General features: G+C 40.2%; 1 protein-coding gene across 1 annotated transcript in view; it reads right to left on the bottom strand.

Moving 5' to 3' along the window:
* Positions 1-7,881, bottom strand: part of ADSS2 (adenylosuccinate synthase 2) — a 36,780-nt gene extending 28,899 nt beyond the window's left edge. The window contains exon 1 of the mRNA XM_021550399.4: positions 7,649-7,881. Coding sequence (XP_021406074.1) covers positions 7,649-7,810 — 162 coding nt within the window. The 5' untranslated portion in view covers positions 7,811-7,881. The remainder of the gene's footprint in view (positions 1-7,648) is intronic.
* Positions 7,882-18,160: the final 10,279 nt, after the last annotated feature.

Here is an 18,160-nt window from a genome sequence, read left to right as displayed (position 1 = left end):
AGAAGCATTGATAATAATATTTAACAGCAATTTTTCTTCCAGAATTGTATTGCTGTACTAGTGAAAAGCCCCTAAGGAACATTCATATATGAAGCTGATTCACTGAACAAATAAGAGACAGCCTTTCTACTGATAATTTAATAAATTTAATTTGACAGAACAGTAATGACATATGCTAGTCTTCAGAAAGTTAACTGATGACTAGTTAATCAACATTTTTGCAACATGACCTCAACTCCCAGGATTAAAGAGAGATGCCATTTTAAACCAAAATATTATTTTCTTACTGAATTAAAATAGCACAAGGAAGTTTATCAGCTAAGACTTCAAATTTACAGTGTGTAACCAGCCATTACCAAAATTCAGCTTATGGAACTGGATGTTACAAGCTCTGATATATTTTATGTGGAATGCCTGTTAACTTAGAAGCTTATGTGAAACTGAGTGAAGCCAACAACCCAGGAAACATGGAACCTCACTTCCCTAAAAAGACTAAAAATTATACAAAGCCCTACTACAATGCTTACAGAGACATCTTGAACCAGAGCACTTTTCCCCTGGTGAGCTTGATCAGAGAAGTTCCTTGCTCCTTGGTTTGCAGCCAATCTCACTGGTTTGCCAGAAATGCATGCAAAGGACATCACCAATTAGCTTTTATCTTGCCAGTTTAAGTGGTAAGAATTTGCAGTTCTTCACCTTCCTGGCACACAGGACTCTTTCAGGAAAAATATACATACTTAGTATATCCATCATTCAACTGAAAGACAGTCCCTTTCACTTTTAAATTCATTCTAGCTTAAAACTTAGAGGTCTTCCCTTTTTTTTTTTTTTTTTTTTTCTTTTGGCAAAAGAAGTGCCAACAATCTAATAGGAAATGTGAACGGACCGACTTAGATATTCAGCAAAATCAAAAAGGAAAGCAGAATTCTTGTTCCTAAACTAAAAGCAAAAAATGACTCCTCATTATAAGGGGAAAAAACCCCAGCAAAACATTCCTTGTTCTGGAAAACCTTTGTGTAGAGGACAAAGGTATGCCATGTGTGTCACCCAAATATTACATGTGCACATATGTAAAGAGAAGATGCCAGTAATAAATCACTGCAGGAACACAAACATAGTGCATGTATAATTAAGACAGAGGAAAAACAGCACATCTTTTTTCATTTAAGATTTACTTATGTAGAAAATAGGTATTTTATTTCCAGAGCACATCTTTGTTAGTCAAGAGCAGACTAGACGTTAGCATAAACACCAGAACAGTTAAATCCCTTCTGAACACATCAAGACAGTTCAAACCCCCTTGCCTACAGCAGTCCTACCATAGCTGTTAAGACTGGTCTGCATTACTACAAATTTACTTAGCAGTTGAGGTGCTTAAGGAAAAAAAGATTTGAGGAAAGTAGATTGAAATTGCAATTAACAGCATATCATGAAATGACTCTCTAAACTGGTACTAAATACCAGAGCAGCTTTGCAATACTGACATGTGCATTTAAGAGAAACATCTACCCAAAAAGTCTATGATGACAATCACTGCCTTTTCTTATGACATGATCATGCCAAGTTGTCTATCTAAAAGATACGATGCCTCAGGGAAGAGCAAAGAAGTCTTTCAAGTTATTTCCTCTAGAATAAAAATTAGTTGTCTACTTTAAAGAGATGTTATCTCATGCAATTTGAAGGAAGAAGCCATACACTCCTTTCAACTCTCTCCATCAGATGTGTGTGTGCATAATTTTTTCTACAGTTTACTTTTATTGCTACCACATTCCAGCATTCATTTTTAGCTCAGGGCAACCACTGTTGTTTCTGAGCTAGCTATCCAAGTGACTGCCAAGTTGGGCAAGAAGCAAGTCAATGTTGCTTTGGCATCATATGGTTGTAAACATTTTCATTTAACTCTTAGATGAAAAGTCAAAAATACACCAAGAAAGCTGGATACTACCATTACTCACAAGAAACATATGAGAGGCTGCTTCTTTGCCAAAATCAGGTTCTGGAAATGCTGAGCACACCTTTAAAAATTTAATCGGTCTAATGAGGCAACATATCTGAACCCCATGATGTGTCTCAAGTAGGAACAGCTCTGCAATTACTATGCTATTCACTCCTCATTTCATGACATATTGTCAAAAATGTATTTTAAACCTAAGACTGCAAACCATCTCCCTCTAAAAATGTATAAACAATAAAAAACCCACTAGGTTTTGATATCAATTCATTTTCTCATACTCTGACATATATTGTGATTAATTTCTCTTTTTCTCCCCTTTCTATCCCCACTGAATAAAGAGTTAACAAACTCTAGTGTATAACCTACCACTGAATTTTAGTATAAACAGCAGCCAGCAGTTAGCATTTTCTTCATTTACAAATCCATTCATGTTTGCAAGATCGAAACCTAGTTCAAGAAGCCATCATGTTACATACTTTATAAAGGTTTCTTAAACTTTGGCTAGACTTCAGAAACTTCTGAGTGTGTAGTGCGAGTACTGTTGCATCAAGAATGTGGTTTGAGGCAGAATGTAACAAAATAAGAACACTGTGTTTTACACATTCACCCGTTTTCTCCTAACAAATAAAACACCAAATTTACTGAAGTCTACTAATCTTAAGAAACTCCATACATTTCTCTATACTGACAGAATTAGCTCTGAGGACTACTACAGAAAGGAGTTACTCAGAAAGACTCTTTAGAGATGGTTCTGACTTTGTTTTACCTGACCTGCAAAACTTTATTCTGCTTCAATGCCTATATATGCTAGTTAGGAAACAGGAGTCATAACTGAAGTCCAGAATAAAGACCAACCTGTCCCTAAGAAATAAAAAAGATCAAGTGAGGCAGGCAGATAAGGAGCAAGAAAAACATTCAAGGCACAGATATGTCCAGCACTGCATTGCTTCAATGCACAAAACCCCACCAATGTCTGCTGTAGTGACAATATTCAAGAAAGTACATGAAAAACAATAAGTGACTTTGGGAACACTTACAGAAAACACACACCAAATGCATGAAGTAGTAGAAATTTTAAAAATGTATTTGAAATCCTTATGAGCTGCTACAGAGTATTGCATCTCAGTCAACAAACATATACATTAAGCTTCTGTAGTAGCAGGCAACAGTAAGATGGAAAGAGCATTAAGAAATCAGTAGATCAAGATATAATTTGCTCTTCAGTGCTTTTAAGGCCTTCTTTGTTAATAGTGCAAACTTTATGAGCTGGAAAATCACATTAAAATTGTTCTTCTGTTTAAAATAACATAGACATTGTGTGATTGTTTACAGTAATAAGAAATAACCTGGCCATGATGCTTTAAAGTAGATCTGTAAGCACAGGGCTCACTGATAGGGTAGGCCAAAGATGTCACTTTAGTGACTCTCCTCACACCAGAGCACACCACTGGCACGCTGCCAAGCACCACAACTTCCAGCAGTGCACTCAGCACTTAAAAAAATCCCTAGTTAGGCATCACTTACTGAATGCCCACACAGCTAAAAAATACCTTATAACTAACAGCTATTGCTATTAATTCTGGTATTCCTAATTCTGCATAGCTTGCATAGGCTCTAGACTTAAATATTTTTCAAATGAGAATATTCAGAAAAAACGGTGGGCATGGCAAACGGAAGATTTTTTTTAATTCCCATTTAAAAACAAAAAAAGTAGCCATAAAGACTAGTGAAGGTATCAGGCAGCATCGGTGTGAGGACTTCAGTCAGCAGCTGATTGAAGGTAACGTTATCAATCCGTTATCAGCTGACTGATGATGATGACTGCTTAACCCAAGGATCTGCACACTGAAAACTTCTCTAGATGTTGCATTACAGTTGTCACATTATCAAGTGATTAGCAGTGGCATTGCTGTACACACTGCTGTTGGGCAGAAGAGGAAAAGGGACTATGAAAATTCAAACATTGCAATTCATATGCATTAGCAGTTCAGGAGTAGAATTTCACAGCAGGAAGATCACACTGAAACCAGATGAGAAGAGCTGCAATTCTGCTTCGGAGTAGCAACAATGTGTAAGACAGAACTAAAGAAGCAGCAAAATGGGATTCTTTAGCATGGGGAATATGTCATAAAAAAATGAAGTGAAAGCTTAGAAATCTTACTCACTTCTGTGAATTACATTCTCTGACTAAATCAACTACCTCCAATAGTAAGAAAAGGAAGTGACCAAAACTTGCAGATGAAATGAGTGAAAGAGAACAGAATCAGTGCAGATATTACATTTTTTGCTGCATGGTAAACACTGGTAGATTGGGTGGAGGGGTGCTGTTAATATAGGAGATACACAGCATCTTTTAGTACTGCATTTGTTTTGAAAAAAAATTATCTAAAATAACATGCTTGCATTAATTTCCCATTTCCATCACTCCCACTAACGAATGAAACTGGTAATTCATTCCCTAACTTGGCTGCACTCTGTAATGGTAGGAAGCCCTTAACCAGAACAAGAAGCCTTGTCCTTTAACTTTCCGTTTTCTGTGGAATTTACAAAACACAATGTAACGTTAAAAATTGCCAGGTTTGTTGGCATCAAGGCTAACTGCTTACTAAGAGAAAATGGTATCAATCAAATCATACAAAATCAAAGATCTTCTAGCAATTATTCCTGAATCTCAAACCAATTCTTGCTTTATTTTACTGTCTGAACTATGATTTATGTGATAGCATGCAGACAGACTTTGTTCTTTACCACACTGAAGACAAGATACAGGTTTAAGTGCAAAGTCTCACCAATGTATTCGTTTTATCAATAGTATCATTTTACCAGAAACGCCCAAGAGGTAAATCAAGAACAATTCCGATTTTACAGTGGAAGAACAACTACATACTTTACCTGCCATATAGATAGGTTTGTATTAATTGCATCTGAACCCTATGCAGTATCTTCACAAAACTATCATAGTTGCTAGTGCGGTTTCAACTACATACATGCAGCCCATGGACATATTTTAATTTTAGCTTAGCTTCTTGTAACCGTTGCTTTTGAAACCATGATAAATTAAATTCTGTTACATTCTGAAGCTGTCTTCTGAAAAGAAAATACCATTCTCTTCCTTTGAGCACAAGACCACTTTTCATGACCTCTAAACCAAAGATAAAATACTCTAGAGGGTGCTATTTATAAGTAGAGTCATAACTTATTTCCTGACACTTTCATTCAGCTAACTGCACCCGAGTAAGCACCTGGTTCCAAATGCTACAGTTAGTTGATCAAATTGGAGTCATCTGCACGCATACTACTTAGGAGACAAAAAGGCATGGCCACAGATTTCAGAGTACAACTTCTCACAATGCCTCTACAGGCATTGTAACACTAAGTGATAAGTCATGTCTTGCGTCTGGGATGGGACTGTTTTCATGCTCTGCATCTGCCCAGAAAAAAGTACAGCGAGAAGAACCCTAGAAAGTTTCACTGCAAGTACAACACGAACTTCCAAAACATCTCAGACCTGCTACATCAACTTTCCTAGGCCTCCAACATTTGTACTAATAAATTTTCCACAAGAGCACTCTGGAAATATTTGACGTCATATGCTGGCATTCTAGCCACTCTGTGGCATGACGAACAGAAAGAAGCATCCTGGAATAAGTAAGAGCATAACAGTGAAATAAGAATCAGAAGCTCCAATTACAGAAAGCTGATATTAGCAAGCACCAGATCAAGTGTGTGACTTTCTTTCTTTCTAGACTTGTACCACTACAAAAAGCACAAGGGTCACACTGATTTACCAGCACTAACAAAAAGTTTATAAATATGCTTGTACACATAGCAAGAATATTCAATAATAATAAATTATTTTATCAGTGCCACTGAAGGAGAACATTCCTATTTTCTCCTCTCATTCTGAGAAATCATTCTTTGTGCTTCCCCTGTTCTGGACCTCTCTTCTCACCAAGGTCCTTTGAACCAATAAAATCCAGTTTTAGTTACTAGAACAGCAGAAGGTAAATCCAACAAGTAATAGCTTCCTGCCACTCTGATGAGTTAAATCAACTTACAGAAGTGTTCAGTTGCTAGAGCTAGTGCATGGGGTGGAGACTCGGGCCAGTCATTTACAGGAAGGGAAGAAAGGAGGAAGAAAAACTTCCTTCATCAGGAGCAACAAGCTGTTAAAAATGGCAGAAGTTCATGGCTTGGGATACAGCCATGAAATTCTAGCTTGAGATAACATCAGAACTTTTCCCTTTTCTTCATCTTTTACCCAGCTGTTCTAAACAAGTAACAAGCACATTAAAACATGTGAACACATAAGTTCACTGTTTGCCTCTCTTTCTCCTCCAAAACTTAGTATTAAATATACACATTAATCTAGGTGCCCTTCAAGTTTCAAGAACAAAGTCATAAAAGACGAACTGAGTCACTCTGTTCTATGACCCACAAAGCCAGGCAGTCATACCACAGCAGCATATCGAATATTATTAAAAAAAAAAAGAAAAAACCAAACCAAAAACAGAGAAGTGGAAAAAATAATTCATTTCTGAAAAATAGCTATTTAAGAATATATTTGTTTACCTCAAAAATTAATTCTCTGAAGTTCAAGGTATTGAGTTGTCAGCTTTCCAACTGACTTGTTTTTGCAAACACCAGTTTATGTGCAGTTCTCACTGGATAACAACCGTTGAGTATTTGCACTATTTGGGGAATGATACGCACTTTCAAAATATGTTTATTTAAGAGCAAATTTAATTTGCGCATTCAAGAAAAGCGCACAGATAACAACACTTACATGAAACCTGCACATACTACAGGCATTTTATGCTGCTATATGTCTCAACTTTAAGAAGAAAACCGTGCGTAGCTTCAGCTCTCTGTGCTGTGCTCCAGAGAATTACTATACTAGAGATACTAAGAAAAGCATCTCAGATCTGTGGTGTTGTTGTTTTAACGCAGCCATTAAGAGTATTTTGCTTGCAGGCTAGACTGTTGTTTTGTGGGGTGGTTTTTTTTTGTTGTTGTTTTTTGGTTTTTTGGTTGTTTTTTTTTTTTGCTTTTTGGCTGGAATAAGGCTTCCGTAGAGAGGAAAAAAATATATAAGTAATACAAGTATTTAAACAGGTAAATATGGGATCCTATTGACACAACAACGATCTTGGAGCAAAGGCAGGCGAATCATTTACCAGCTAGTTTTAGCTGAAGACGACCGAGTTGTGGCGGACTACACGAATCCCCCACGTGCATCCTACAACTCGCGGTCGGTTTTGCGCCGCTCCCGCCGCTGCGGCCCGGCGAGGCTCCAGCCGCCACCGCCGGGCGGGATCCCGGCACCGCGGCATCCGCCGAGCGCGGCCCCTTCCCGGCGCCCCCCGGACACAAAGAGTGGGAGGCCGGAGGGGGAGGGAGGACGCGACCCCAGGCGCATTCCTCCTGCCGGGAGCCAGCTCTGGGCGGCGAGGAGGGCGCCTTCCTCTTCCTCCCCTGCTCCCGGCGCCGGGACAAAGGAGGCGCGGCAGAGCTGCGGAGCCCGGCACGGGGCTCTCACCGGAGGAGGCTCCGCTGCCCCGCCGCCCCCGGCCCTGCGCCTCCCCGGACGCTCGGTAGAACCGGGGCCGTTAGAAGCGCCCGGCGGGGCCGGCGGCCTCAAGGTGACACTCGCGGCCTCCCCCGCGCCCCAGCCGCCTCCCTCCTCCTCCTCACCTGGCACCTGCAGACGATGTCGGCGTCCTGCGCCAGCAGATCCACCACCTTGCCCTTACCCTCGTCGCCCCACTGGGCGCCCAGCACGACGGTGACTCTGTTGCCGGGGCGGCGGGCGGCGCACTCGCCGTTGGGGATGCCAGGGCCGCCGTGCTCCGCCATGGCTCGCGCTGCCCGCTCCGGCGCCGCTCCAGGCACATGCGGCAGCGCGCGGCAGCCGCTCCGCTCCCCCCGCCTCCGCCTCCTCCTTCCCCTCCCCGCCGGGCGGGCGGGCGGTGCCGCCGCGCTCGCGTCCAGGTGCCACCGCCTATCGGCCTGACCTGCCCCGCCAGTCCCCGCCAGCCCGACCCCTGCCCTCAGCCGGAGCTAGCCGCTCGTTCGCGTGGAAAACCAGAGCGGGCACCGCCGCTCCCGGCCGCTCTTTTCCCTGCCGCTCCCCAACTACGCCTCCCAGTTCCGACTACGTTACCCAGCGCGCCGTGCGGCTTCCCCCACGCGGGACGCCGCGGGGCGCCGGGCGCGGAGCACACTGGGGCGCGTAGTCCCCGCGGGCCGCACCTGTGGCAGGACGGCGCCTCGGCGGTTGCCCCGGGCGGCCTCGCGGCGGCGGGAGGCCGAGGGACGGGGCGGGGGCGGCCATGGTAGCGGCGGGGCCCGCATGGCGCCTGTACCTGGCGGCCGTGGGGAGAGGACGCCGGGGCGCCGATGCCGCCCGTCCCGCAGAGTTAGCTGTGGCTGCCGTTCCCCCTGGGCTTTCAGCCCCCGCGGTACCCGCGGCTCCCACCGCGGGTGTCAGAGTTGCACGCGTGTGTACAGTGTATCCCAGCGCTGCCTGCGCGCTTGGCCTTGTAGATTCATGATCACAAGACTATAAATTAAAGTTTGGGGAACGAAGGCTGAATATAAGAGGACATTTTCTCCAGAGACACCGGAACATGGCCCCAGGCTTATTAATGAGGAAAAAAAAAACAATAATGGAAAAAACCATGGCAGAGAAACGCCTTCACCATGCGCATTCAGAAGTGGAACTGATGTCTCACTGGCTGTTTTCATTCCTTCCTCCTTCATAGAACCAACAACCCCGAGGCAAGGTTTTTTTTGTTGGGTTTTTTTTTTTTTTTTATTTCCTGTAAAGAAGCTATTAAAAAGGCAGAAAAATTGGAATGATGTAGTAATTCTTGCCAAGACAGTTATTCAAAGACCTGAGTCACTGAGGAGTCCCAGTCTGCAGATGTCTGGCAGGCTGTAGTCTTTGATTTTAGTTGCTTCTTTTCTCCTTCAGATTTACTCCAATGAAGAAGTTGATAATCTATAAAAGCCACTGGAGAAAAGTTTAACTGTGTCTTGTAAAGCTAGAGAGGTATCTAACGCATAATGAAATACAATATTGACAAAACTTTTTTTTTTTTGTTAACAACTGGAAATACATAAATCCTGAATGTCAGTGCTAACATGCTATGACAAAGTAGTCAATTCGGAACAAAGACATTGAGCAACTGCAAATGATGGGAGGCAATTGTTTGTATACAATTCAAGGAGCATAATTCCTTAAAGAAACCTTATAGTCCACATTTTGTCTGCTTTTGCTTAAAAAAACAAAAACAAAACAACAAATATAAAACCACCATAGTCATGGCTTCCGTATCCCTGCACAGAGCTTGTGGGAAGTCACTAAAAGCCACATGGAGCTGTTGAACGAATTTTTCTCCAGTCTTCTTGATACAATGGCAAACTTTGCTCTAGTACAGTCACTTCTGAGGCCATAGATCATCTCATGACTCCTTAAGCAACAGTCAAGATTGTTTCAGGATATGATTCTCCAGTATAGCTGAATCACATTAACACTTCACTGTTGCCAAAGCAAATATTACCTTGTATCTCAAAATAAATTTGAGTTCATAGTGTCCTAGTAATGGAGTGTTAGTGTAATGTCACTTTCCAAAGAGTATCAGACACAGGAATCTGTTGTTCCACTATTTTTTATTTGGTGTAGGAGAGCTCTGAGATTATGTTTTGGTGTGGTTTCTTGTTAGGGAAGAAAACGATAAATACTTCACTTGCAGAAAACCAGTAAATATTTAATAAAGATCAAATTAATCAATACTGATTGGTACTGCAAGGTTTAGAATTTTTATGTAATATATGGTATTATGTGGGTCCATCATCCATCCCCTCTTCTTTGCAAACTAAATGGAGGCTTTCATTCTAAATATTCTTTATTGGCACAATTTACTAACTGTATTTATAGTGTAGTTCTAAAATCTGGTAACTTTTGACCAAAGCACAAACACAACTGGTGTCTAATGCCCTTTATCAAAAACAGGCACTGCACTTCTGGCTCATCTAGTATAAGCAAGAAAACCAGCAAGAACATGAAATGCTACTGTACTGGGTTTTTTCTCTAATATACATGGACTGTATTTGCTTTTTGCCTGCCTTGGTCAAGCTGAGTCTGCTCTGGGAGAGGTCAGGTGGGCATTTAGAGGTGTCACAAAACAGCAAGAGTTTATGTTAAAGGAATGAAGGAATGTGACTGCCTTTTTGGCATTAGCAAGATGGTAAATGGGATTGCCTTTGTAAAACTGAACACATGGAAGAAGCGTACACTGGCAAAGCTCAGGTTGTATCATCTGGATTGTTTATAGGGTTATTGACTGGACACAAAGAACTGAGGCAGTTATGTTTATAACAATTTTCACACTGTTTTGGGTACATTCAGGCTTTTCATCTGACTCCATTTCCTGTCTCCAAATAAATGCAAGAGACTCAGGAATTTTTAATAAATGCTAAACAGAAGCAGTGTGAGATCTGCATTTCATTCAGATGTTTTAATGATATAGGTGAAATTGTTACCTCTCTGTGTTTTCAATTATACTAACGAAGTATCCCACATATTCTGATTATGCATTTAAAAAATTACATACCAAGTAGTTTAAAGGAGAATTTTGGTAAGAACTTCAGTAATTCAGAAAATCAAGAGTGAGCATGAATTAAGGGAAAGTGCTGTGAAAAGGAAGAAGGCCAGCTGGACTGTTAGCTCATGGCTGATGGGCCTTTTCCCTTAATGATACTTCTTAATTTTGTTGAAGGACTACTGAGTGACAATACTTTTCTGATACAGTTTCTCCTCATGTAAGCAATTTCTGAGTCTCAGGAAAGATACAGATCGAAGAAATGACCCTTGGCAATGAAAATGTCAGGGCATATGGCCTATGGTAGGAGTTTTCTGTTAAAATTGGTTCTGCCTGTAACAATAATGTAATACACAGATATTTTACAGGGAGGTCTTATCTATGCTAAAACAGTGGTTGCAGAAAAGTAGCCTGTGGGCCATGAGGGCTGTGGTTAGCTAATCTGCATGTGTCATACAGTGTTAAAGAATAAAACACAGAACAATGTTAAAGAATAAAATTTTGAAATTTTTCACTAATATCATTAAAACATCCAGTAGAAGATAGTTTTATTTAGTGATTATTCACAGCATCTTTAGAGCATTTTCTTAATATAAGCTGATGTTAAGATGTACAGCGACTCACAAAAAATATTAGGTGTTGAAAACATTGAAGTCAAAAAAAGAATCACTGTGCCAGACACAGTTAGCATCTGTACTACTTCAAACTCTCCAGAATGCTGTCAGCTTAACTTAGGAAGAAGAGAAATCATTATACAGTCAGGACATACATAATTTTATTTGAACCATGTGCTAATGTAATTGATCAGTGCTTGTTGCCTGTTATTACTATTTTTAAATTAGTTTTTCCATTTAACACTTCCCTTAATTATTTTTGTTACATTTATTAATCTTTTTTTCATCATGATAAAAATGAGATAAAGAACATTACAAAGTAATGTTTTTCTATGTTATCACAAATTATATATTTGGATGCACTAGCCAGTGTTCCTAGGTCTGTTTTTTTGTTAGAATAGTTCCCTTATCTGGGTCATTGCAAAAGTGTCAGCTCAAGGGAGGGGAACACAGTAGCCCCAGTTTACACAGGCTTAATCTGTTTGAGAACAGCACCCTGACTTCACAATCTCTTAAAGTGCAACTAGGGCTGTGGGTAAGAGCTACTGCATCAACATAAATTCAATTTGGTTGTCAAATACAGGTTAGAATAAAGTTTTGTCTTTGTTAACCTGAAACCCATATACACAAGTCTTGAAAACGCTTAATTTCTTCTGCTACTAATCCTATCTGATGTTTTGGGCCATGATAGTATGAGACTAAGCAGGTGAATGGGGCAAAGTGTGACCTTAAAGGCAGGTGATTCAAGATGTGTCAGCCTCTGGAATGACCCACTCGGCATTCTCAGAGAGCTTGGGGCTGGGAAATGTACCCGGCCAGCTGCCTGTCATTCAGGGACTTGTTTATGGAGCTGTTGAGAGTCTTGTAGTTCCCCAAAGTGTCACTGATACTGCACAGTAGCCAGGTTGTCTCACAGTCTCACATACATGTAAGAAAAACTTGAGCCAAAAGCTTTATGAATATTTTATATGTTTTTATGCTCAAGTTTCTCTCGAATTATTTTTACTTTCTCTCTCTCTCTCTCTCTCTCTCTCTCTCTCTCTCTCTCTCTCTCTCTCTCTTTTACATTTGGTCCAATGTGCTTATAAATAATGCTATCCTTCAGTCTCAGAGATGTGGACTGTCATTGGAATGTTGAACTGTAGATATATTCTCAGTTTAAAAGAAATGTGAGTTTTTTGTCAGAGGATCCTGAAATATTAAGTTTTCAAGGTTTCATATAAATACATTCTTAGTTGTCCCTATTTCTTGCTAATGAGGGTTAAGCATTTGTGTGTTATTTTTAAAATAATTTTAGTTCACCAAAACCAACACTGAATTGTCTATTTGTTGAGACTTACAGAGTAAAACAAAAATAAAGTCTGTGTAAAAAAATTTGTGATCTGATCATTGTATACTCCTGATACTTTGGATGCAGATGTCTCTCATAGTCTGTAGTGAAATGGAGCTCCCGAACTGAATATGCTATTTACAAAATAACCTATCTTTATTGCTGAAAAATTGCGAGGGAAAACTGCCAAGTAAGAACAGAGTTTTATTAGTGCAAAGATGGTTAGATGAATCAATGAATCTAAGATTTCTGACAGCCTTGTTTATTTTATATCAATATTAAATATTTTACATGTATCCCTTTAGCATCCAGCTACTCTGCTTGCTCTACAGACCTAGTGGCATTCCATACCTTCTCTGGGGACAAAAGGCTGCAGGTTAGCATGTGCAGCAGCAAAACCCCTCAGCTTTTGCCATGACCACTGAGTGTTCTTATACCTCTTTCTGTATTCTGTAGTATGATTAATGCTTGAAAGGAATGTAGGATGTTGCCAGATTTTAATCTTACATTAAATGGGAGGTAAAAAAACCATCATGCAGACACTATTGATATTAAATAACAATGAATGCAAAAAAAATTAGCATCTTTTAACGTATTTTCTCTTAACAGAGGACATTGTTGAAACTTAATTCATGAACATCAAAACTAATAGATTCCTATTTGTGTTCGCTCTCTCTGAGTTTCCAGTCATGCCCATGTGTTTGTAAATAGTCTCAGTGAACACAACTGGACTATCCATTGATCAAAGCTTTTTCTACAAGTAATAATATAGATGTATATATTGCTACAAGCAGATGTATATATTGATACAAGCAAAACATAAACTGATAGGACTAGGAAGAACAGTGTATCAAAGCAAAATGTACTCCTGATCATTTTAATTTTTTCATGTGGTAAGTGATGGCAGCTTCACAAACAGACAGGTAAAGTATTTTTCTGTGTAAATATTTTTATAAACATATAATAGTACCATTTTCTGTAGAAAATAAAATATAATAATTATCTGATGTAAATAAAATAAAAATCTATCAGTTTGGAATCTATGATTTTTGGATAATGTATATCTATAGTCAGGTCAAACTGAGAACTCCTTTGTTTGTATTTTGAATTAAAATCTATAAGAAATTTCTGTACTTAGAACTTGTCTAAAAATGAAGGATATTAACATGTAAATTCAGATGTAGCACTGAACAAATCCCCAGCTACCCATTGCCTGAGGCAAATCAGCATTTCAAGACAGAATTGCAGAAGGCAGCTCACGAGCAATAGATTAAAAAGAAGAGACAAACTTGAGAGAGTAAAGTTGCAGCTAAAAAACATCTTCAGAAGTAGCTGAAGAGAGGGTGCCACTGGTGTGGAGGGAGAGAGAATGCTCTTGAAGTGTGCTAGAGAAGCCAGGAAAAATGAGCAGTGAAGCATTAAGAGCACATATTTTAGCATGACAAGACCTGACAGGAACCCTGACAACCCTGGCAGTTGTCAGTCTAGGAAGCCCTACCAGAGTTAAGATCACCTTGGACTGGGAAGCATTAGGAAAAAGGGAAGGAAAAGTCTAATGGTTGTGAGACTACTGTAGATTTTCTGAATAAACCCATTATCTTTTAGGTGAAAAAAATAACTTGTATTCTGCTCCTATCATCCATGGAGTTTGCTAGTATTTGGCTTGCTTTATTTATTGAGGAGGAAAACATCTGTAATGCTAGTCAGGAGTATTTTAATGGAATACTTTTGCTTATTAAATATGTATACAAAGTCCTGTTTCTCTAAACAGAATAGAAATAAATGGCAGTACATTTATTTTACATGAGTTTTGAACCCTTCTGATAATTCCTATGAATCTAAAGCATCATGTACTTGCCCTCAAAGCCGTGTAACTGTTCTGTTTATTTCTACATTAGGGCAAAAACTTCTTACTTGGATTTTTTTCTGTCAACCCCAGGGTAATCTTTCCTGCATTTGATTAATCTTTCACTGTTTGATTAGCATTAGTATTTTCTGAGAATGTCTTCCTAAATTTCTCAGATACTACTGTAGAAAAGAGCACTTAATTGCTCTTTTAAATTTTGTTTTGCTGGAAGGAATCCATTGAGCACAGTTACCAAACTTAAACAAAACATGCTTGACAAGAAGCCCAAAACAACCTTAATAGCAGCAATCTCTCATCCTAGAAGAAGCAAAGATCACCTTTTTCTTCTTCCACTTCAGACACAGTAAATAAAATTACTGATGTGTTTGCTTGCTACAAATTTTGTTTTGTAGTCATAGAGGGTTTTTTCAGCAAATTTGAAGATAATCTGCAGTTATGGGATCACAGAATCCTTAGGGTTGGAAGGGACCTCTGGAGATCATCCAATCCAACCCTCCTGCCAAGGCAAGGTGACCAAGATCAGGTTATATAGGAACTTATTTAGGTGGGTTTTGAATGTCTCCAGAGAGGGAGACACCACAACCTTCCTGAGCAGCCCATTCCAGTGCTCTGCCACCTTCAGTGGAAAGAAGTTGTTCCTAATGTTGAGGTGGATTTTCTTGTGTTTTAGTTTATGGCTCATCATCCTATTGCTGGGCACCACTGAAAAGAGTCTGGCACCATCCTCTTGGCACTCTCCTTTGAGAGGTTTAAATGCATTAATGAGATCCCCTCTGAGTTTTCTCTTCTCCAGACCGAAAGGCCCAGCTCCTGCAATCTCATAAGAGATGCTCCAGACCCCACATTGTCTTTGTGGCCTCTGTTGGACCCTCTCCAGTAGCTCCTTGTCTTTCTTGTGCTGAGGAGCCCAGAACTGGACACAGAATTCCAGAGGTGGCCTCACCAGGGCTGAATCACCTCCCTCAACCTGTTGGCCACTCTTCCCAATGCTCCCCAGGACACCTTTGGCCCTCCTGGCCATACAGGAACTGCTGGCTCATGGACAACTTGTCACCCACCAGGAGCCCCAGGTCCTTCTCAGCAGAGCTGCTCTGCAGTAGGTCAGTCTCCAGTCTGTGCTGACACGTGGGGTTGTTCCTCCCCAGGTGCAGGACCCTGTTGTGCCCCGTTGTGCTGCTCTCTGCCCAATTCTCCAGCCTGCCAAGGCCCCACTGAAGGGCAGCAGAACCTTCAGGGGATCGGCCGCTCCCCAGATCAGTGTCAGACTGGCTGAGGGGCCTCCTGTGCCACTGAGAAACAAGTTGGATAAGAATGGAGCCAGTATTGATCCCTGGGGAATGTCAGTGACTGCAGACCTCCAACTGGATTCCACTCTGCTGATCACCCCTGAGCTCTTTACCATTGTACTGGAGGGGTGATTAAAACATGCTTCCACATTTTAAACTCAGATCACTGTCTAGAACTTCATTTTTCTGCTTTCACTGATGGATGAATTCTTGACCTCTTTTGAAGGCAGTGAATGATTTAGCATTGACTAAATCAGATTTTTATCTGATTTATCTGATTTTAACATTTTTTAATTTAAATTTAATTTTATTTACAATAAATTTTAATTTAACATTTTTATTTCATGCAAACCTAATTCTATTGTTTTTCTGATATCCAAGATACTGCAGTTTCCCTGCCTTTCCCTAACCCTTGGACCATGTTCATTCCAGCTGCAGTAAGACTACAGAAAATTTTGAGGCTATAATTTTAATAAAAGCACCACTTTGCTCCATCATGTTACAGAGAGGATGTGTCTCCTCTGTTTGAGAAGTGAGTCTTCTCATATAGGGCACAACACAAGGTCTCTATTGTGCACTCTGATACAACAGATACACTTCTTTGAAAACTGATCTTTTTAATCAGATAACTTTAAATAAGGCAACATTTTCAGAAGTCATGCTTTCTTTAAATAGTACACATTTTTGGTAAGAGAGAATCTTTGTTAGAAAAAATACTATGAAAAATACCTAGAGTATATTTAAAATGAGAAACATCAGCAAAGAAGGGTCCCTCTTTAAGTATTAAAATATTTATGCAGTGAAAACAACTAAAGCCAGTATGTTAAGAACATTATTTTAGACACTGTGTATACATTTCATACAAGCAGACTGATTTAAATTGTGTAAAATACTCAACACAATCTTTTTAATGATAATTTAAAGTGATACATAATTTACTATTTTTGTAGAACTGATCCACTCTCCATCAGTGAAAGCAAGGTAAATTTGAATTTGAATATATTCTTTGGCCTTATTAGCTCTTAATTTAGCTCTTCCATTTTTTTCTTATTTTTATGGAAAACAATTTTGACACAAATTCAGGCTGATTACAGCAGACTTTGGCAGACCAACCCATTATTAATGTCTTTGAATTTCTGTACTTGTTTGAAATTTTTTAAATGTGTGTGGTATACAATGACTCTGATTAAACATTCTATTGGTACAGTAAACTAGTATCATCTTATTTATAAAATTTCTTATTTCATAGCATCTGCCAAATTCAATATAAAGAGTTGATAACATACATTATTTCTTACCTCAAGCCCTCTTTAAGAAATTGTGATCACGTGGGAAAATATGAAAGCCTTCAATAGTAAAAAAAAGTGTCCTTGCTAACAAATTGAATTCATAAGTAGTTTGCAGTCTGCTAAATTTATTGAACTTCACAGCTGTGGAGGCAAGCTTATATTCTTCCTGTGCAAGTTCTTCTACTCAGCCACCTCTGAGCAAGCAGCTGTATGATTACTCAGCTTGCCCTATTCTAAGGATGCATTGCAAGACTCGGCATTTTGATTTGAGCAGATGAATAGGAAACCACAGGATGCAAACTGTAGGATGTAAACTTGCAGCACATCAGCTGTTTTATACAAATTGCCTCTGTGCACATCCCTACGCTGCTATACTTTGTGGGGAAAGTGGTGAGTCCGTCCCACTGAATGTTTATTCCTCTTGCATATACCATGAGATGGAAATACCAGGTGTTAGTCTTCATGACTGACACAGCAGTATGTCAGCAATGTGCCAGTCATGGAAACATATGTGATACACACTAAAGTAACAGCTTTGTAACATTTCCTTGGCAAATTCAGCAGTGAGTAACTCCTTTTCCTTTGCTGCAGCAGAACAGGCTGTATATACCTGCACAGCACAAAGAATGGAGAGAGACCTGAGAAAGGGCTCCTGAGGGAAGTGTGATGTCATGAGAGGACAAAAAATTATTCTGCATAAAGTCTTATCCTTTCCGCCTTTATTTCTGAGAAAGGAGGTGCTGCTTCCTTCACAGAATCCCCAGAATGGGGCAGGTTGGAAGGAACCACAGTATATGGTCCAAGCTCCCTACTCAAGCAGGGTCATCCAAGAACACAGGATTGCATCGAGAAACTTCATAACCTCTCTGGACAATCTGTCCCAGTGCTCAGTCACCCACACAGTAGAAGCTCTTCTTCATATTCAGGTGGAACTTCCTGTGCATCAGTTTCTGCCATTCTCCTGTCCTACTGCTTGGTACCACTGAGCAGAGCCTGGATCCATCCTCTTGGCACCCCTCCTTTAGATACTCATAGACATTGATGAGGTCCCCTCTCCATTGTTTCTTATCCAGACTGAACAGCCCCAGCTCCCTCAGCCTTTCCTCATAAGAGAGATGCTCCAGACCCTTAATCATCTTTGTTTTCCTGAGGAGCCCAGAATTGGATGCAGCATTGCAGATGTGCCTCACCAGGGCTGAATAGAGGGGCAGGAT

The sequence above is a fragment of the Lonchura striata genome, chromosome 3 (genome assembly GCF_050655825.1).
Source record: "Lonchura striata isolate lonStrDom1 chromosome 3, ASM5065582v1, whole genome shotgun sequence".
NCBI classification, from domain to species: domain Eukaryota; kingdom Metazoa; phylum Chordata; class Aves; order Passeriformes; family Estrildidae; genus Lonchura; species Lonchura striata.
The sequence above is the reverse complement of the archived record's forward strand: the minus strand, read 5'-3'. Positions and strand labels throughout refer to the sequence as shown.